Source organism: Pogonomyrmex barbatus, unplaced genomic scaffold, assembly GCF_055798465.1.
Source record: "Pogonomyrmex barbatus isolate J1 unplaced genomic scaffold, ASM5579846v1 scaffold5, whole genome shotgun sequence".
NCBI classification, from domain to species: domain Eukaryota; kingdom Metazoa; phylum Arthropoda; class Insecta; order Hymenoptera; family Formicidae; genus Pogonomyrmex; species Pogonomyrmex barbatus.
The window spans coordinates 1,650,020-1,672,325 of record NW_028297149.1 but is presented as its reverse complement, the minus strand read 5'-3'; the positions used below and the strand labels follow the sequence as shown (position 1 = coordinate 1,672,325).

The 22,306-nt window shown below is 34.9% G+C and overlaps 1 protein-coding gene across 9 annotated transcripts in view; it reads right to left on the bottom strand.

Moving 5' to 3' along the window:
• The window catches only part of spir (spire type actin nucleation factor), a 217,165-nt gene that overhangs the window by 122,171 nt on the left and 72,688 nt on the right, over positions 1-22,306 (bottom strand). For all 9 annotated transcript variants that reach the window (XR_016140380.1, XR_016140379.1, XM_089081615.1 and 6 more), the window contains one exon: positions 5,376-5,497. Coding sequence is in view for 7 of the 9 variants with exons in the window: in XM_089081615.1 (XP_088937741.1) it covers positions 5,376-5,497 (122 nt within the window). In the remaining 2 variants the exon portion in view is untranslated. The remainder of the gene's footprint in view (positions 1-5,375; positions 5,498-22,306) is intronic.

Sequence of the window (22,306 nt, the reverse complement as noted above, 5' to 3'; positions counted from 1 at the left end):
TGAAGCCACTGATTTGTGCTGCATATGGAGAGAACGCTGTAAGTCATACTACATGTAAAAGATGGTATCAAAAATTTCACCAAGGAGATTTCAGTCTTGAAGATGAACCGCGTGCTGGACGCCCTCAAAAGATTGAAACGGACGAATTGCAAGCACTGCTGAATATAAACTCTGTGCAAACTGAAAAGAAGCTTGCAGAACAGCTTGGCGTTACGCAACAAACCATTTCCGTACGTTTACATACGATGGGAAAGGTTCAGAAGGAAGGCAGATAGGTTCCGCATGAATTGTCCGAAGACAACAAAAATCGTCGGCGTGACACTGCACTCACTTTGCTTTCAAAGTTCCGGAAAAAAGATTTTCTGCACACAATCATTACAGGCGATGAAAAGTGGATTTTTTATGATAATCCTAAACGTAGAAAATCATGGGTTGACCCTGGTCAACCTTCGACATCGACGCCAAAGCCCAATATCCATGACAAGAAAGTTTTATTTTGTATCTGATGGGACTGGAAAGGTGTGTTGTATTACGAGTTGTTACAACCGGGTGAAACAATCACGGCAGACCGCTACCAACAACAATTGACCAATTTGAGCGATGCATTAGAAGAAAAGAGGCCATTTACTGGCCAAGGACGTCGTAAAGTGATCTTGCTTCATGACAATACTCGACCATGTTGCAAAAGCGACTCAGGACCATATCTTTGCGTTAGGCTGGGAACTTCTCCCGCACGCGGCGTATAGCCCAGACATAGCGCCCAGACATAGCGATTACTACCTATTCCGGTCGCTGCAGCATCATTTGGCTGATACACATTTCGTGAGATTTGAAAAGATACGAAAATGCATTGATAACTTTATCGCTTCGAAGCCGGTGAGCTTCTATCATCAAGGAATTCGCAAGCTACCCGGCAAAAGATGGCAAAAAATCGTTGATGCAAACGGGGAATATTTCGCTGATTAATATTTTTTTGTTTCTTTTTGAATAAAGATTGAATTTTACAAAAAAAAGCTCAGAACTTTTTTGTACACCTAATATTATTTGAACATCAAGATGACGTAATTTTGTAATATAATATTTGAATTTTTAATGCAAAGATATGTACTTGAGTTTTTACATAAACACTGTACATGTATATTCTCAAATCCCCACGACCGCTACTCCAGAGAGATGTCCGACCTGCATCCTTCGAGAGGTCCTATTCTCTCGATGACTGCAGGTCGGACCGCAGCGGTGACACTCTCCACGTCACTCTTATCCCTGAGAAACGTCTTTATGTTAAGTTTAAAAAGCTCGAGAGGACAATTACATTTACCTGGATAGTAAACTATCTCGCAGAGATGTCTCAAATTTTATAAAACTAAGCTTGGAATCCAGTAGGACACCTAACTCCTTCAACAGGTACTAGATTTGCATGTAGCAAAGCCTCCATTTTATTATCTTTATAATTATACTTGGTAATCATAGTTTTATAAAAAGAGAATAAGAAGGGAGGGCGTGTGCCATGACGGAGCCCGACCACGAATCAATCCACGTAAAAATTCGCAATTATTTTGCGAAAAATATCCTCAGTTAGAAACCGAACCTGGATCTCCTGCTTACATTAGTTTATTTATTAGGTATTAGTTATGCGTCGTTTGTATCATCAACATGCGTCTTCATGAGTTTCTCAGCATTATCGATGATAAAGGTAAATTATTAAATTATTATTTTTTTTTTTTAACTATCATCTGTGATACGGATTGGGTTAGGTTAGTTCTTTCGGTAGTGGAGCTCCCCCGTAGGAGGGGAGGGAGGGGCGGAACATACTGTCTCCAAGCATACACTTCAATGCGAAGTGAGATTCCACATGAGTTTACAACTTTCTGCACAAAGTTTAATTCAAATCTATATGTTTACAATTATTAGTACAAACTGAAACAAGCTTTTTGGGTTTGGTTTTTAGAGCAGGGTATAGAGGGAAAGACGAAACTCCATCCCACCTATATATATATTATATCTACATATACAATAGGAAATTAGTTCTTTGATCTGGTAAAAATTAATATATTTTTCAAATTTTTTCCGTATATAACTTTTTAATAAACATTAACTACTGGTTAAAACCTTTTGATTGTTACTAGGAGAGTGTCCTTGACAATATATGTCCACGTCAATATATATCAAGATTATCAGAGCTATCCTCTAATGTAAAAATTTACTAATATTTATATAAATATATCTCAAAAATTATACGAGACCGCCAATTAAATTATGAGGAAAAATTGTACCCTCACCTCTATAACATATATCAAAGTCAAAGTCATCAGAGCTGTGTCCCCTGTAATATAAAGATTTACCGATTTTACAAAATATTTTTTGTATTAAATAATAACTATAATAACTATTAACCATAATTATAACTATTAACTATAATAACTGTTTTAAATTATTAATTAGAAGTTAAAAGTGAAAATTTCAAATGAAAACAATTGTTAATTAAATTAATTTTATTTTACATAATAATATAATATATATTTAACATAATAATATAATAAATATTTTTTAGATTAAAAAAAAAATGTAATAGGTAGGAATCGAACCCGGATCGACAAATTGGTATTACAGGAGCGCTCAAGCTACGCGATCTTGACGACAGTAAACTTAACGCGGCCGGTATATAAGAAATGCTATAAACTTTAAACGGATTTTCCTCGAAAATAGCTGAGTATGGCGTCCTATCCTTTTGCTCAAATACTCTTCTAGTAGAATACTTTAATATATATAAATGCCTTTTCAAAATCCCAAGTCTGCGCTCTCTGTTTGTTAAATAAAGAATTGCGCCTAATTGGCCATATACAGGGTCCTTCAAAAGTATGGAAATAGTTAAATAACTCATCATGGATGCATTTTAGAAAAAAAGTATTAGAAGGAGTTGTGGGGTTTCAAAAAGTTTATTTACTGATCTTATCAGTTTGATTTTGAGTGGTATTGCCAAGGTTATATAAAAGTCAACTTTGTTTTTATGGGAGACTCTCATTTTTTTGTTATACGGGTATTCAGATCATCCATACCACTTTTTTATCTTTGCAGGATAAAGTCCAATCGTAAAAATGTTCAGACAAAAGAATTAAAAAAATCTATTTACTGATCATATCAGTTTAATCTTAAGCGGCGTCGCCAAAGTTAAATCAAAGTCACGTCGATTTTTTTAAATGGAACACCCTATTTTTAATTCCAGAATCTTAATTCCTAAATCTAGCTGATGTCGAGAGCTTTCCAAAACACTATAATAAAGTTATCTTTCATTAAGTATTTAGATTTCTGTACAACTAAACACATCCGTTATAGCTTGCTATACAACACATTAAGCATGGAATATCAGAAAAAATTCCTCGCAAAACGAGACTGAGAAAAACTGATCGAAGAACTAATCGCATGATTCATCGATTATCTGAAACGGACAGATTCAAAACTGCTGTTGCCATTTAGTGAAATATCAGGCGATATCGATGAAAAAATATGCATTCGGACTGTCTGACGAAGACTAAACAAATTTCAACTATATGGACGCGTTGCCAAAAAGAAGCTGCTCATTTCAGAAAAAAATCGTCTAGCTAGGATTGTGTTCGCAAAAGAACATTTGAATTGAACGCCCCCAGTAATGATCCAAAATAATCTTTATCGATAAATCGAAATTTAATCGCTTTGGATCTGACGATAAAACATATATATATATATACATATATATATATATATATATATATATATATATACATCAGGATTCTAAAATATTTAGAAATAAATTATTGACACCGTGCTCTCAATAGAAATACGAAAAATTTTAAAGTCAAATTATTAAGTGTTTTTAAATATGACCGCCACTGCATATGCAAGATAGTAACAGATAGAACTTCGCGGCATGTATGTCCATCCGATTAAGAGCCTCTTTTCAATTAACTCTTTTAAATTAATCGGGTATTATTATTAACAACAAATGCGATTGGTCAATTCTAATGGAATAGTCGGCTGATTAAATGAATCAAAAATAATAAAAGAGATCCTAAAGTGGAATTATTGGTTTTACAAATGCTTTTTTGTCTCATCAATTCGGCACATTCTTGATCTTCGCAATATTCTAATTGTTATGAAAGTGCGCTTTCATAATCCTGCGGAAGACATGCAGGTAATTATCACCCCTCTATTTGTAGTCCTTGCAGCTATATTGGCAGATATATCGATTAATCACACGAGTTCTATCGACCGCACATATTCTTTGCCTTCACAGAATACTCAAAATTTAACAATACTTTTCAACAACTTCACTGGCTCTTTTTCTTTGTTCCAATCAGAATCTATGGTTCTTTTGATTTTCCTTCTCAAGTGGGTGGCATTTCTTCGAGTTAAATATCGAAATCTCGATCCAAAGTTTTGTTCGGACATCTAACCGAGATCTCCATATAGCTTTGAGTGGAGAGATGTCTGTTCCGTATGATTCTCGTAATAATCGATAGAATGATGTCTCCACGCTCAAAGTAATTGACATCCGACATTTACATCGGCATGCTGCAATCGAATACAGCAACCGCAACTCTAAGAATCACAATACAAGTGAATCGCAATAAAAGTGATATGATTTCTTTTTCTCCGCTCTTCGGCATCCTTTCTTCATGTTGATATTCTTCTTTCACGCCGATTGGGAATACTCGCTAACATACAAGTGTTAAGTAATCGCCAACATCGCCCGTGATCTATTTTCCGGTAACAAAAATAAAAACGCGATTGCAAATAAACAAGGCTGCACACTAATCAATATGGTTTCATCTACGCTTTCCTTTTAAGTAAAGGATGTAAAACCCAAATTGATCATGTAGTCGAAATGTATGCTTCTTGTGAGGGCCAAAAAGTACCATGTCACAATTTTTAAAAAGAAACATGACAAAGAAATATACTAGGAATAAAAAACTATACATACATACATGAATTTTCTAAATATACCTAAATTAGTACATATAAAAATTAAATTAATATAAACTGAAAAATTATTGTGATTGTTCAATTTGAATATGATTTTAGGTTTTAAATTCAAATTAATTTAATATAATGAGTGATCGTAAAAATAAAAGTCCTTGACAGTCATCATATTAATATAGAATTATTATTACAAAACAGTTTTAAAGAAAATAGTGATGTAATATATGATGTGTCAATTCATTATTTTCAATTAATAATAGTAATTTTTGGAATTTTAGAATTCGTAAAAAATAAAAAATTTTGATAAAAATTTGATAAAAACAATTTGTATTGACTATTTCAATCATAAATGAGATACATAAAGATGGATTAATTTGTATATATTTACATGCTATAATAAAAAAAATATAAAAACAGACCTTAAAGTCAAAGTCGACAGGTATCACTTTCTTGGCCCGCCTAGTAACATCCAAATTTCTTCCAGAAGGTTTTGGTACTGCTGATTCATATTCATTGATATTCTCTCCATTTTGCGTTATATCTAAAAAAATTAATTGCATTCTTAATATAATTAAGATTCATTTAGATCGATACTAATAGTGTTCAGATTCACTAATAATGTTCAAATTTAGAAAGTGCATCAAAATTATTTATACGTTAAAAATGATCTATATACCTAGATATCAGTATTTATTCTCTAGCATGAAATTAGACAAAAAAATTATGCGACAAATGACTACCGTTAAGCTGTATTCAATTTCTTTTTTTTTCTAAGAAAACAGTAACTCTCAAAATGTTTAAAATAAAAATATTATTTACATTCAATTACAATTTTATTAATGTTAAAAAAATTCTTCATCTATTCGTTTATACTGTTATGATTGAGCGTAGATTCACTCGTCGTCCCTCGTGTATGGAGAAATAAAGAGAAATAAATTGCTTCCTGCCAATGCGTCGTGTTTGATGGATAACTACGAATAAAGCTATTAACGAATGCAAAATATTTCTATTGAGTTTTATAATTGTTCTATATATTAAAGAATTTGTTTTCTTTTGAAATGAAGTCTCTCTTATTTCGCAAGTGAGCACGAGTGACTATGACATGTGAATATCCATCGAGCGAAGGATTGTCGTCGTAAGCGTAATATTTTTAGGGCTCATCTAGGATGAATAATACATCGGAATGAACATGTAGCCACGAGGGCTTGCACGCACACGATAAAGGAAATATTAAATTTGAAAATGGTTTACCCTTAGAAGATACTCCGTTCTTTATGAGAAGTGCTTGCAATGCAGTAATGATAAGCAGAATCTCCCTCATCAGGCCTTTGAGCCTGAACAGTGGCAGGAAAAGCTTCGCTCAATGTCAGATCAGTAAATTTTAAATTTTAACATTCATGCGAATAACTTTAAGTCCGATATGTATAATGAAAGTATCCCGTTGCAAGAATTCTTGATTCAATTTAATTTAATAACGCGAATAATTGGATTATCCATTTCAAGAATATAGAAATATCTAAGGCAATCTTGAAGTCATGATTTCTATTAAAATTTGTAAAGGGATTGATATATCCTTTCCATTCGAAGGAGGGAAACTATAAATTCGAATGTTCTAAATTTGAAGAAAATACTTCGTTGTATTGTTAGTTTTGAGCTTATCTACATGGAAATGGAATAAGAAAAGAGATCTTTTATCAAGCCTTGAACATTAGATTGCAAAGGAAGTATTTACTTTTAAGATCATTGATTTAAGATCATTTTTTATTTTCTCGAAGGAATGCCAAAGCAGGGAGAACTTTATTAAACACTTAAGTCCATGGAAGTTACTGTTCCCTTCTTTATTTGAAGATTGAAGAAAATCAAACACGCAACTCAAGATGAAAAATACATAGATAATATAAGATTTAAGATGAAGAACAAAGGAAAAAAAGGAACGAATCTCTGCAGCGGCTACTATTTCTTGAAAGATGCAAGATTAAGATCAAGAAATCATAACACATAATTTGTAGCAACAACTTAGGACAAAACAGGAAGCTGTTAGATGAAGTCTTCATTCAGAGAGAAGAGAGAGAAGCCTTTTCTGTAGAAGAAATCCTTAGGAATTGTCGGAACAAGAGGGGGAGGACAGTGTTATGACCGAGCGAAAATTCATCATCATCTCCCATGTATAGAAAAGTGAAAATTGCTCTCTACCAACGCATAATACTTGATGGATAATTACGAGTAAAGTTTCACAAGCTGTAAACGAGTACGAAAGATTTTAATCAAGCTTTGTTTTACTAATGTAATAATTAAAGAATTTATTTCTTTTTAAATGGAATCGCTTATTTCGCGAATGAATGCGAATGACATGTAACATGTGTTGACTGAGCAAGGAAACGTCGTCGCGAGTGCAACAATATTTATGTAGACAAAAAAATTATAACAAATGTTATGCAATATAAGATTAAAAATGTTTTATGTATATTGAGTTAAAAGTAATTTCGTATTTTTAGATTAAAAATTAAAAAATAGAATTTTCGTATTAAAAAATAATTTTATTGAACAATATATGTCATTTTGTTCGATAACCTTTCCTTTAGGCAATTTAAAAATTCCATCCTCTTAAAACTTTCAGTTTTTCGTTCTGAACGAAAAATTCCTCAAGGTGCTTTCTGCAAGCATTTAAAGAATTGAAATTTTTTTCCATTGAGAGATCTGCAGAAATCTGAATAAGTAAAGAGATATTCTGCAGAGATCTGAATAAGTAAAAATCTGATGATGCCAAATCAGAATATGAATGAGACAAAACATCCTAACCAAACTGCAGTAATTTTTGCCGAGATGCCAAAAATACGTGAGATCTTTATGTGAGCGCTGCTTGGTGAAATATGATCACTATACAAATTGTACAATTCTGAATGCTTCTCGTTGATTGCTGCCTTTAAACAGTTCAATTAAGAACAATATTTGTTGAAATTAATCGTTTGGTTTTTGCGGAAGTAACTCATTGTATACGATTTCTTTCCAATTCTATTAAATACATAGCATGTTCTTTTTCGTGTGGATATTTTGCTTCGGTGAAGTTTGCAGCGATTCATCTCATTTTCCTCACAATTTTTCGCGATGTATATTATACACAATTCACTTCTTTTCATCATTCGGTTTGAGAATGGAACGTTTTTATTGCGTTTGAGCAATAAATCTCAGATGGACACGCGATCTTTTAAATTTTTTTCAAATTGGTATCCAAATATTGAGACACATAGCCAAACGCATGCAAATGATACATAACAGATTTTTTATATATGTTAATTATCTCTGTGATTTCTCGTGTCGTATTGAAAATTGATTATTTCCAATTAATGTCTTAATTTGGTTGTCATCGGCCTGAGCGCTCATTATCTTCATATGTCGTATCATCAGCATGAAATTTAGCAAACCAGTTTTAGTAATTGCACACACGTTTGCTCACGGCGTCTTCTCCATATATAGCATATATTCTTTCTTTTTGGTTTGTGTCGCATTTTTCCTTTTGCGAAAATAGAGAAGCATCAAACACCGAAAATGCTTGTTTTTCCATGATTACAATGCCGCCAAAACTTACTGAACACATTTTGACAAATGACAGTTTAAATATGCAAGAACTGTGACGTAGCGCTTTGTAGTTGTTGGTCACAAGGAGCGTAGGCCCCGACTGCGGGGGAGTCGACTCGGATCCGCATCTTCCGATGGAGGGAGGAAAGCGGACAATTGTCATTTGACCAGCGGGCCCGTTATCGCGATCGCACGCGGCGACCGTAATTATTTTCAGACAAGCGGGGTGGCGGCTGCTTTCTGCATATATCGCGTAATAAAGCTGCATCGCGTTTGAACGTCGAGTCGTTGTAGCGATTGTAGCGAGCTTGGCCTGCCGCATATTCTCGCTTGCTGTTGTTCGGCTGCGGGTTACCGCGCATTTACTACCGCCTTATTTGCACTAATTATTTGCATGTTAAGTATCATATATTTTGCTGCCAGTTCCGCTGAGACTCTCAAGAGCTCGTTGTAATAAATTTTGTGTAGGAAAGTGAGATAGAAGAGAGGTTGACAAGTAATTAAAATCGATATTTAACAATTAGTAACATTTTATTCGCGAGCTTTCCAGATGTCGCGCTACTGCGAGTAGCAGCATCGAGAATTTTTCGTTTTCCGGAATTGCCGATCATTTCTGCATATGTTGCGCGACCTTCGGGTCAGCCGTGTACCGCGTGATCAACGAGGTCAAGTTTGTATTGCGAATTCGAAGTCGGGTTGGAAATAAAATGTTACTAATTCTTAAATATCGATTTTAATTACTTGTCGACCTCTCCCCCCCACCCCTCAATAAGCACCCTGTCGAACCACCCCCTCTACCTAGTAATTTCTTGAGCAGCCGTGCATTCTGCGTGCCGCGTTTCGGCGCGTAGACGAATAAAATTTCGGATTTTCGTGGCACGTAGCGTGTGCCTGGCGGCCAACTAGTTCTAAGTCTAGCTGATTGGTGAATTATAGAGTTGCCGTCGTGTGCCTGTGTGTTTTTTCGGGCCAGGAAACACGAACGCGTGGCGGACTTGAGCCGCACGGTCGCCGCTCGTAAAACCGGCAACCGACAAATTCAGGGCAGCGGTCGCAGAACATATAACTTTTCAGAAAAATATACATTATCAGATATTGAGTGATATCAACTCCACCTACACGTGTGGAGACAACATCATGTTGCCGGTCCCAAGCTCGGATAAAGGAGGAGGGTTCATAGACAAGGCTAGTAATTTGTCTGGGGTAAAACACCAATATATTCACAGAAACATCAGAAATATTCTGAATATAGGACGGATCTCTGAAAACTACTCGACAAGAAAAGACAACTATAGAAAAAGGACTTACTACGTGTGATGTGCTAGAACATAAAATCGGATCAGGAGATATTAATGGAACTCAACAGACATAAAATCGACATATATGTGATATCAGAGACAAATAAGAAGGGATGCGGGTCTTTCAAATACAACAATTACATATTAATATAAAGCGGTAAATAGAAACATGAGACAGCACAATGTGAAATCGGTCTCCTGAATCACAAAAAACAAAATATTGAAGACATACAATATGTAAACACATACTGTGTACTACACTAAAAACAGAGAACAGAATGTATATAATAAGCATATACATCCCATAAGTGAACAAGACCAAGGCAGAAAGACATACCTTCTACGAATGCCAACTACTTCAACTTATTGAAAATATATCTCCACAGAAAAAGATAAATTCTTAGTTATATTTGCGACTTCAACGCAAGAGTCGGAAACGACAGCATAAACAATGTAAAACAAAGGTTTGAGAAAGCCTGAAATGAGAACGATGAAATGCTCATATGAGGTTTGATAAAAAAATATGTGGAATTTTTGTTTTTCTCAAAAAAATCTTTATTTATTCATCGATATTAATTTTGTCCCTTTCAAAGTATTCCCCATGAGATATAATACATTTATGCCAGCGCTTTTTTCAATCTTTGAAGCACTTCTGGAACGTAATTTTTGATATGGCGTTTAGCTCTTTTAGCGATTCTGTCTTTATCTCTTCAATGTTGGCAAAACGTCCTTTCATGATTCTTTTCAGGAATAGGAATTCAGTTTCGGGAATAGGAAGAAGTCACAGGGGACCATATTCGGCGAATATAGAGGCTGAGGCATCATAACTGTGTGTGTTGTTTTTGGCCAAAAATTCACGAACAAGCAGTGAAATATGAGCAGGTGCATTATCGTGTAATTGCCATGAATTGTTTCGCCACAAATCCGGGTGTTTTCTTCGGATTGCTTCACGTAAACGGCGTAGAACTTCCAGATAGTACTCCTTATTGACCGTATGACCTGGTGGCAAGAATTCATGGTACACTACGCCGTTGAAATTGAAGAACATAGTGAGCAGAATCTTCACATTCGATCGAACTTGACGAGCTTTTTTCGGTCTTGGCTCTTCAGGAAGCTTCCATTGGGACGATTGGGCCTAGTTTCGACGTCATACCCATACATCCATGTTTCATCACTAGTTATGACTCATTTGAGCAGTTCTGGATCGTCGTGAACTTCATTCAGCAACTCCTGAACAACGTTCATTCGGCATTGCTTTTAGTCAAAATTCAATACTTTCGAAACAAATTTTGCTATCACGCGTTTCATGCCCAAAATATCCGAAAAAATTACTTGACATGAGCTAAATGATATGTAACATCATCAGCAACCTCTCTGATAGTGATTCGGTGATTGTCAATTATCATTTTCTTCACTTTTTTGACGGTCATCGGTTATTGATGTATTAGGGCGTCCAGGGCGCTCGTCATCTTCAACGTCTTCACGGCCCTCTTGGAAACGTTTGTACCACTTGTAAACGCTTGTTTTATCCATAGAAAATTCGCCAAAAACAATTCAACATTTCCAATGCAATACTGCACTTTATTCTATTCTTAAAACAAAATTTAATGCAAATTCTTTGTTCTATTTTTTCCACAAGTTAAAAATCGCCGAGCATATCAAAACACGTGTAACCTTTTCAGCGAACAATAAAGTAAGCATCCAATATGGCTACCAATGTCAAATACGTCAAGTATACCAACACAACAACAAAAAATTGTGACAATTGGACATATACAGCCCGCGAAATTAAACAATTCCGCGTATTTTTTTTATCAAACCTCGTAGATATATGCATACAATGCAGGTTAAGAATAAACAACACGTTCTATCCTCATAACGGGGATAAACGACAATATAAAACAATCTTCAACAACAAAAGACAGGAATCTACAATAGAATATATACTAATCAACCGGAACATACATCTCTCACTGATCCTGGATATCAGAGCACTAACATCGACAAACATAGGAAACAATCATAATCTAAAGTTTTAAGCAAGTTAAGAATCAAAATCCCAAGATCTCAAAAAATCAATCAGACAAATAAAGAAATACAATATCAAATTCTTTGATAACGAAAGTACCAAATCTATATGTCTACAGAAGACTAGAAGGACATGTCAATCAGATAAGGGATCTCTTTTCAAAGATAAACACCATAACCAGGCAATTTCGTACGAGATTATGGGCTGTAGAATATGCCACGATGATGGCAAAGAGATTGTGAAAGTTTTGGAAGTCTGGAGGAATTACTGTGAAAGACTGTATACGGACGTCGGACGAGACGCGTGCCCTGGAGATTTCCCAGCCATCCTGGTGATCTGGAAATCTGATATTACGCGTGAAGAAGCTGTATGAGCTTTTAATAAGCTAAAAAAATCATAAAGCATGCGGTCCAGATGGAATAACAGCTGAAACCATAAAAGGAGACTTAAGAATACGAATAAATATATGCCGTAAAATCTGATAAACTCTGCAGTGGCCGGAAGAATGGACAGAATCTATATTCATTCCGCTCCACCAAAAGGAAGCGGAGGAAATGTGAAAACTATAGATTTATTCATCCTTAATGTCGCACACAAGTAAGATTATGCTGCACATACTTCATGCGAGAATCAGATCTTTCCTGGACGATCAAATACTCCTACAAGCTGGTTTTGTAAAGGGTAAAGGCACCCATGAACAGATTTTTAATGTGAGGCAGATCATTGAGAAGGCATGAAAATTCAACATACAAGTCTACCCGTGCTTCGTGGATTATTGGAAAGCGTTTAACACAAATAGCCCGATCTCTGGAGGATCTTGGATGAGATGAGAGTACAGCTTCTGATAGCTCTTCTTAGACCCCTATATGAGAATAACAAAGTGAGAGTGCAGATAGAAAACAGGAAATCCTTCCATTTCCATGTTAAAGTTGGTATTCGCCAGGAGTGTATTTTTTCACCTATACTTTTCAACATTTATGGCGAATATGCCATGAGGCATGCTTTAGACAGTTAGGATGGAGGATTCTCCGTAGGAAGATACAAAGTTAGCAATTTGCGATGTGCTGATGACATCACTCTGATTGCTACCTCAAAGAAGGAAGTGGAGCTCACTGGACGAATCGAGTTTGCCAGCCGGAAGACAGAACTGAATCGCTAGAAGACCAAAGTTATAATCATAGATAAGAAGAACAACAGCCACGCAGATGGATCGCGGTATGTGAGATTGTCCCAAGATTTGTTTCTTGGTGCAGTCCTGTCCAATGGTGGTACCAGTAAAGAGATACGTAGACGAATTGAGATTTCTAGGGAAGCCATGTCGCAAGAGTATAGAAGGATCAATAGATATCAACTAAGACCAAGATGAGTCTGGTGCAGTCTCTCGTGTTTTCTATATTTATGTATGGAGCAGAGATGTGAATGGTCTTGAAAAAAGATCGGAATCTTATCAAAGCCTTCGAGATGTGGTGCTGGAGACGCCTTTTGAAGATCCCATAGATGGCCAGACAAACGAATGTATCAATCCTGAATGAGTTGAGGATTCGGATCCGACTGGGCTCGTTGGTTTCGAACTGTATCCTTCGGTATTTTGGACACATAATTCGGCGGGAGAGCGGACTTGAGAAAATGATCGTGAAGAGTAAAGTCCCTGGGACGCATCTGCGTGGGAGATCGAGATAGATGGACCAGATGAAGGCATTGATTAGTGACCCCCTTAAAAAGATCATAACCAGAGCAATGGATAGAGAGGAATGATGCCTATTCGTAAGAGAGGTCATATTGCATATGGATCACGATACTTCAGTCATGAGGCAAATGACTTAGAGAGAGAGAGAGAGAGAGAGAGAGAGAGAGAGAGAGAGAGAGAGAGAAAGGATATATGAAACACATCACTCCAGAAAACAACAGACGAAGTTTGGCACAAAATAACATCATAGAATCAACAAAGAAGGCATTAAAAAAGAAGTGAGTTAATGGGGAAAAATCATAAACCATGATTTACTAACGAGGTAAAAGAACTAGAAAAAAGAAAAGTATATAAAATATAAGAACAAGATAGATAATAAGAAGCATACAAAAACACGAGGAATAGAACAAATACTAAAATACATCAAATTGATCAAATACATGATCAAAAGAAATACTAGGAAAAGTTTTCAAGATCCATGGATCAAGGCATAATAGCAGTACAAAAAAAATATAAAAAATATTCAGGGGAAAAAGAAAACCTATGAATAAATTTGTAATAGCCAAAATAGAATCAGAACACTGGAGACTACACTGGAGACTACTTTGCAAGCTTATATAAACCATCGTAGGACAATGAAGTTAACAACATGAGGGAAGAAGGCAAGGAACACGAAACCAACGAACAAACGCAAGTACTAGACCTTAACATGGATTATATTAGGTCTACAAAAAAGTTCTGAGCTTTAGATTTTAAACAACCGAAATAACAATTTAAATTTTATATATCTTCCCGGCCTTTTGCGATTTTAAAGCGTTGACATTTGGCCTTCTAAAATGTCATACGGTTTGGCGTTTGATGCACATAACCTCAAATATCAGTAGTGTTCACGATGCAATAACAAAAGAGCATATTCGATTTTTCATCCACTTCGCGTTTCATCTGAAGAAAAATGCTGCTGAAGCCACTGCAATGATTTGTGCTGCATATGGAGAGAACGCTGTAAGTCATACTACATGTAAAAGATGGTATCAAAAATTTCGCCAAGGAGATTTCAGTCTTGAAGATGAACCGCGTGCTGGACGCTCTCAAAAGATTGAAACGGACGAATTGCAAGCACTGCTGGATAAACTCTGCGCAAACTGAAAAGGAGTTTGCAGAACAGCTTGGCATTACGCAGCAAACCATTTCCGTACGTTTACATACGATGAGAAAGGTTCAGAAGGAAGGCAGATGGGTTCCGCATGAATTGTCCGAAAACAACAAAAATCATCATCGACATTCAAAACATCGACATTCATAAATGTTCCCATGTTGTCTTGATAAGGATGTTCTTCTAATAATCGAAGGATTATTGAGCGAAGTATCGATCGTTTCATCCTATTTATACGATCTCCATGGGAGACCATGTTCCTCTCCGCGCCATCCCCCGCGAATAAAAGATCGCAGATTGAGATCCGCAATTCCAGATTCGCTTCTTGTATGATATTCAGTGATGAATCGCTATTCACACAAGAAGGAATTTTACATACAACATAATTTGCTGCAATCTATGGGCTGCTTATTGTTTTCAAACAGAACTTCTCATCGAGTAATGTGTGTCGTGTATGTAACGCATCTTTATCAAATGATTTCAAAACCAGCCGATTAATTGGTAATAATTAAATGTAATTTATTACTTTGTAATTTATTATTCCTGAATTTTTCGATTTATTGATGCGTCAATCTATAAAAGTGATATGTGTTTATAAATATTGATTCATCAAGTATTCTCATTCGCCGAATGATTAACTGATAATGATCATTACTGATGAACTGATTCATTCGTAAAGACCTTATTTTATCGATCGAGTGCGTTAGTAAACGTGTTGATAATGTGATACAATTTATAAGAAAAAGAAAATTTCTAATTTCTCTAATTGTATGTAATGTGTTGTTTAATTCGAGTAATTCTCAATCCAATTAATCAGTAGCGGTTAATAGTGATGGACCGATAGATTTGGATTTATATAAATCAATCGAGTGCGAGTATTGATATAATTCAAAAAAGAAAAATTTTGATTTTTTCGGTATGGATTCGTCGCATGGAAAAGAGTTGCTATCACGGCGAGTGAAATTATCTGTCCGTTTTTTGTAAGATACGGAAACATCGAATTTTTACAAGATAAGTGTGTGCGTGTGCGTGTGTGTATGTGTGCATGCATGTGCGAGCGCGTATGTGCATGTGTGTTTGTGTCTCATTGCAAAGCAGCTGCTGATCGCAGCATGCGCGTAATCACCCGCGTCGGACGGTAGGTTCCTGCCTTCTATACTTAGCCCGTAATTGATAAACTGTTTCTACTTATAATTTAAAAACTAAGCTTCGGATAAAATTTTGGTAAAGGAAAAATTATCTTAGAATAAAGTCAGGAAATCTCCTTTAAGGATAAACGGTTAATCATCTTAATCATCCTGTATGTGTATATATATATATATATATATATATACGTGGCGCCTTGAGGTCATAAGGTGCGGCTGTTCCGATGCGGAGCATTTCTGCGTCCACCCGTTTGAGGGGCGAGAATGCAGGCGAAAGGAATTTTTCTTTCGAGAATTTAAGTGGAAAATCAGGAAATTTTTGTTTTCAAGAAAGACTAGACGATCAAAATTGTGTTTTCAAAACTGACACAAGCTCAGATTTTTCGATTCTAAATAAAAAGATGGTTAGGCCGGAAAGACAACTTTTGGGTAGATAATAGAAAACTGAGGTATCCAACTGAGTAAGAAGTTCCCATTAATTTTAAAACAGATGTTAAAGTTGAGATAGGGAAGTTTTCCTTAGAATTTCCGATGTGGCGGAAATTAAGGACGAATGCATCTTGGGAACAGATTTTCTTGTTAAAGTCGGGTAGAATAGGATCTTCAATTCTTCTTTAACAATGACGTTTCTGGAAAAGAAGGGAATTTATCTTGTTCTCGTATTAGTCTCCCAGAGAAGAAAGTTTCTGAATTTTTATTAGATTTCTTTAATAAAAATTCTGAAGAGTTAAATGATTTACAAAAGAAAGTTTTTCTGAATTTCTCGAAGAATTTCAGGATATCTTTTCGGAAAATATTGTAGCGCGTAATTGCTCGGTAATAGAGCACTCAATTTCTATAGGAAAATCAAATCCTATAAAACAGATTCTCAGACGCATTCCTTTACAGATGAGATAGAGAAAATTCTTGAGGAGATGAAACAGCAAGAGGATGATTGAAGAATCCCATAGTCCTTGGGTTTCACCTGCGGTTATGGTGAAGGACGGGATGTTGAGGTTCTGTGTGGATTACAGAAAGCTCAACGCAATCATTGAGAAGGATTGTTACCCATTGCCAAGAATTGATGATCTTCTTGATCAATTGTCAGGAAATTCTTGGTTTTTCATGTTGGATTTAAAAAGTGGGTATTGGCAGATAAAACTTCATTCAGAAGATAAGGAAAAGACAGCGTTCTCAATAGGAAAAGATTTATGGCAATTTACTGTGATGCCATTTGGATTATGTAATGCCCCGGCGACTTTTGAGAGATTAATGGAAAGAGTCTTTCATCAGATATTAAATAAATCTGTTTAGTTTATTTAGATGATGTTGTTATTCTCAATAAAACCTCCGAGGAGATGTTGACTAATTTATGAGAAGTTTTTCTTCATCTCAGAGCAGCAAATTTAAAAATAAATCCAAAGAAATATTCCCTGTTCGGAAGGAAAGTTATTAAATATTTAAGTTATGATGTCTCGGAGGAAAGAATCTCTACTGAAAAGATTGTTTCGGTGCTGGAATGGCATGTTCCGCGGAATAAAAAGCAAGTCCATAGCTTTTTGCTCCTATTATAAAAATGAAATTTGTTAGAGAATTTTAAAAAAGAAATTTGTTAGAGAATTTTCGCAAATTGCAAAACCTCTATTTTCCTTGACGGAGAAACAGTGTAGATTTGTTTGGGATGAACATTGTCAAGAGATATTTGAAAAGCTAAAGCGATGTTTGATTTCTTTTCTTGTCTTATCTTTTCCAATTGAGACAGGAAAATTCATTTTGGATACTGACGCCTCGAATCATGGCATTGGTGCTGTTTTATCCCAGATTCAAGAAGGAAAGGAGAGAGTAATTGCTTATTTTACAGTACAGTATTGAGTAAAACCGAAAGAAATTATTGTGTTACTCGTAGAATTGTTAACAATAATTGACTATTTAAAAAGCTTTCATTACTATATATATAGACGGGAATTCTTAATAAGAACTGACATTGTTTCTCTCCGATGGTTGATGTCTTTTAGAGAACTAGAAGGACAGTTGGCCCGCTGGTTGGAACGTCTTCAGCAATATAATTTCAAAATTTCTTATCGAGCAGGGAAATCGCATGGGAAATGGATTATTAAGATGCCCCTGTGCGGAAAGAAATTGCAATTATTGTGCCAGAGTGAAAAGAAAAGAGAAGGAAAATAAAGGGGAATATTTAGAAAGGATAGTTTTAGAAGGAAAAGAATAGAAGGATTGGCAGGCAGCGCAGTTATAAGATCCTTCGATTATAGAAATTCTTCGGAGTAAAGAAATAGATAGACGCCCTCTTCATCATGAGATTATCTAAGGGAATACTTCTTCGAAAATTTATTGGTCTCAATAGAATTCTCTGATTATTAAGAATGGAATTCTTTGTAGGAAATGGGAGTCTCCTGATTTGAAAACTGTTATTTTTCAAATTGTTGTTCTTCAAAAAATGATGCAGCAGGTCTTAAATGAGCAAGTTGAGCAATACAGTTGGATCTTAGCACTGGCATTAAAAAAACTATGAGGGTATAAATTATCCTAAATCATTAGAAAAAACTGAATTTGCAATAAACAAACTATGAATTGAGCAAACGAGACTCCTAATCAACTATTGTTGTATATGTATATATACATACATATGTGTGTGGGGGAGGGGCGTGCGTGTGTATGTAGAAATATATGTATGTATACATAAATGTATCTATATACATGTTTAAATGTGCATATGTGTAAACGTTCTCATTGAAATTTGTTTGTCAGTTCAGCATCCTCTTAAGGATGAAATAAATATACATCATTTAAGACACAAGATTACGATAAAGATAACCCCGATAGCCAAACCTGAAAGGACAGCTTATGCGCAAAGTCTGTTATAAATTTCTGTTGTTAGAAAGCCAACAGATTGCTAACAGATTCTGTAATATCTGATAATGTTAGCAAACTGCTGCCAGAAACCTGACAGAATCTATTGACATTCTGTGCCAGCAGATTGGCGGCAGAAATCAAGCAGATCCTGCTGTAGTTTGCCATCAGATTAGTGCCAGAAAGCGAGCAGGACTTGCGCGACACAATTTGATGACAGGATCTGCTCAATTTCTGCTGCCAGTCTGCTGACACAGAATGTCAACAGGTTCTGTCAACAGAATGTAGATCTCAGATGAAATCAGTCTGTTAATTTTCTGATTAAATCTGTTGCCAGTTTGCCGACATTTTGCTAACATTTTGCTAACATTTTGCTGACTGGAAAGATCTGTTTAAATTTATACTTAATTCTTTTCAGCCATAATTATGAGGTAAAATGTGAACTTTACTATGGACTATGTGGACTTTACTAGAAAAAGCATTAAAATATTATGCACATGTTGACTGAATTTAAAAATTATAATAAAAATTAGATAACCGTTCATGAGAACATAGATTATTCTCAATAAAATCAAAATTAATAGTATGTATAAAAGCGATATGTTTGACTAAAGTGAAAACCTCATGTTGTAATAAAGTCGAAGATTGCTATGATTTATAAAACAGACAGTCAAATAAAATGCGAAAAACAACATTTGGATGAATAATGTGAGAATGTTGAAAATTAATATTGGTCAAATCATAAAGTATATCAAAGTTGGATTTATGTCGATTATCAAAAAATAAATAATTTAAGAAATATTCTATATTTTATGTAAGAATATGCCAAAATAAAATGTAAATATTGTTTATTGACTTTTTGATAACTGGATCTCAATATTTTTATATTACGAATGCAGTTTGAAAAGTTCATGCAAAGTTAGAAAGATAGCACCACTGGTATGTATCGAGGTTATTTTCAGTTAATAGCATCTCTTGAAAGAATATACCAAGTTTCAGCAGAGATTGATTTCTCTGTATTTGGCATTCATCTGAATCGACAAAGTCGAATGATTTCTAAAAAATGGATGAAAGAGAATTTCGTGTGTTAATCAAGCATTACTTTATGAAAGGCAAATCGCCTCAGGAGACTAAAAAGAAGCTTGATAAACATTATGGTGAATTTGCTTCGATTAGAAACAGTTTATAAATAGTTTCAAACGTTTCGAAGTGGCCATATGAGCACAAGTGATGTTGAACGTTCTGGACGCCCTGTAATAAAAAATATACCCAGATTGTCAAATGTACTGAAAGCACATATTGAGAAGTTATGCTACATATTATATCGGCAAAGATCGAGCAACAGTCAAGTATATGCCATTATAATGAATAGTGTCAGCAAAAATATAATAAATATCAAGCAAGCTCTGCATTATAACATTTTAGAAAAATGCTACAAAAGTTGTCATCATAAAGAGAACAGAATTCGAGCATTTTGTGTTGACACGAAATGTCTACAGAAAAATAAACATGATATGCCGTTAAGGTATGTTGGAAGAATATAGTAAAAAATCTATATTTATCTGATATATTTCTTATATTGCAATAGCAGAAATGCGGCAAGAATACAGTATGATCTATCATATCAAATACTAAGTAAAAACATATTAAAAATCAAGTATGTTGTGCCATTGATGGCAAAATTGCAACAGAAATCAAGTAGGATCCACCAGAAAATTAGTAACAGAAATTGAACAAACCTCTATTGTCACTAAACACAATAATTGCAGAACTACCGCTAGTTCGTTTCTCACATATAAAATTTATCGAGTTTTCTATATAGTCGAAATCAATATTATTAGGTTGTTCGGAAAATTTGTTTCAAATTTCGCGCGCTCCGCGTTATTATGTAGTAAAAGTAAGAACCCTCCAGACGATTTTGTGTTTGTTATCTAATCTTCTTGAAGCTCGCTAAGGGAATCTTGTAGGTCTTCTTAAGTGCAATTATTTCACAAGATCAGAGAGATAAAGAACCAAAAAGTTTTTCCAACCATTTTCGCCATGTGATGCTGTATTGCTTCTGATGTGGCTTCATGGTTTCACAGATCTCCTTTGAGATGTCCTTTGTATATGGAGATGCCTACGTTACTTATCAGACGATTCGGAAATGATATCGAAAGGTTCAAAGCTGGCGATTTCAATGTGGAAAACAATCTTATTCTGATCACTGATCGGGAGATTGATGAAACGCTTCTTAAGGACCCTATGCATGAAAATTCACGAATAATTGTTAGAGAACTTACTGACATTCTGCACAAGTCCATCTCCACTATGTATGACCACTTAAAGAAGTTGGGATTCTTAACTCGACTGGATATTACAAATGGGTGAACGACAACTGCTACTTGAACAGTTAGATATGTTACTTTAACGGTACCAAAAAAAACCTTTTCTGAAAAGGATAACAGGAGATGAAACCTGGATCCTATACACAGCAATGTTAGCCGCAAGAGATTGTGGGGAACCAGAGACGCGTCTGAGCAAACAGTGACCAAGCTGGGCAGTCACGCAAAAAAAGTTCTTCTGAGCATCTGAAGATTTCAAAGACGTGATGTATTATGAACAAGACTATCAACGTGGAGACGTACAACCTCCAGGTGAATGAAATGAAGACTGCCATCACATGGAGAGTTCTGAACTGATCAAAAGGCGTGGAGTTGTCTTCCATCACGATAACACCAGATTTCACATCGTGATGTCTATCCATAGGAAGCTGCTATGTTAAGGATGTTCTTCCTCATCTTCTGTTTTCCCGATTTTGCCCCATCTGATTATTATTTCTTTCTTTCTTTGACCAATTTTCTTCGAGACAAAAAATTCGAATCTTTGGAAGTAAGTCCTTAAAATTAAATTCACCTCGATTAATTTTTGCTATTAAAAAGAAAAAATCTTTGTTTTGAAGCAAAGACATCATGTAGTTACCCGAGAGGAGCCAAATCATTGAATAAAACGGTACATATATGTATATTGTAATGTATGTGTTTTTGTATATATAACATTGTATTATTTAACATGTTGTTCTAAACACATTATTATTATATACGATAAATATCACCATATCAGTAGTCGAAAGAATAAGATACGAATTTTCACGACTGATTCGTCGGGCCCCCGTTGTGAAGCACCTTCTCTTCTTACTAAAGATATCCTGTAAATAAAATATTGCGTTCTAAACTTACATAAAAAATTTGAAATGAATTTCCCGAATCTAATATAATCAAAGTTTAAATATGCCATTATTATTTTCATATTTTTTATGTATGCACTTAGTATAAGACACTTAGTATAAATAATTATCTGCTTTGCAATAAGAAAGTTAACCAAGTGTAATACCTGAGAAATAATCGAACATTATATAAAAATCAAAACAGCCACGGTATACTTTATATCTTTAGAATATTTTATAATTTATTTATGCTGTAAAGAATATATTAATATTTTTATTAATAAACAATTAAAAATCATTTTTTTAAATAAAAGATAAAAAAGTAGTAAAAGCATTACTTTTTAAGATGTTTTTTAAGACGAATAATAATAATATAATTTAAATATTTAAACAGCAGACTGCTTGATTTC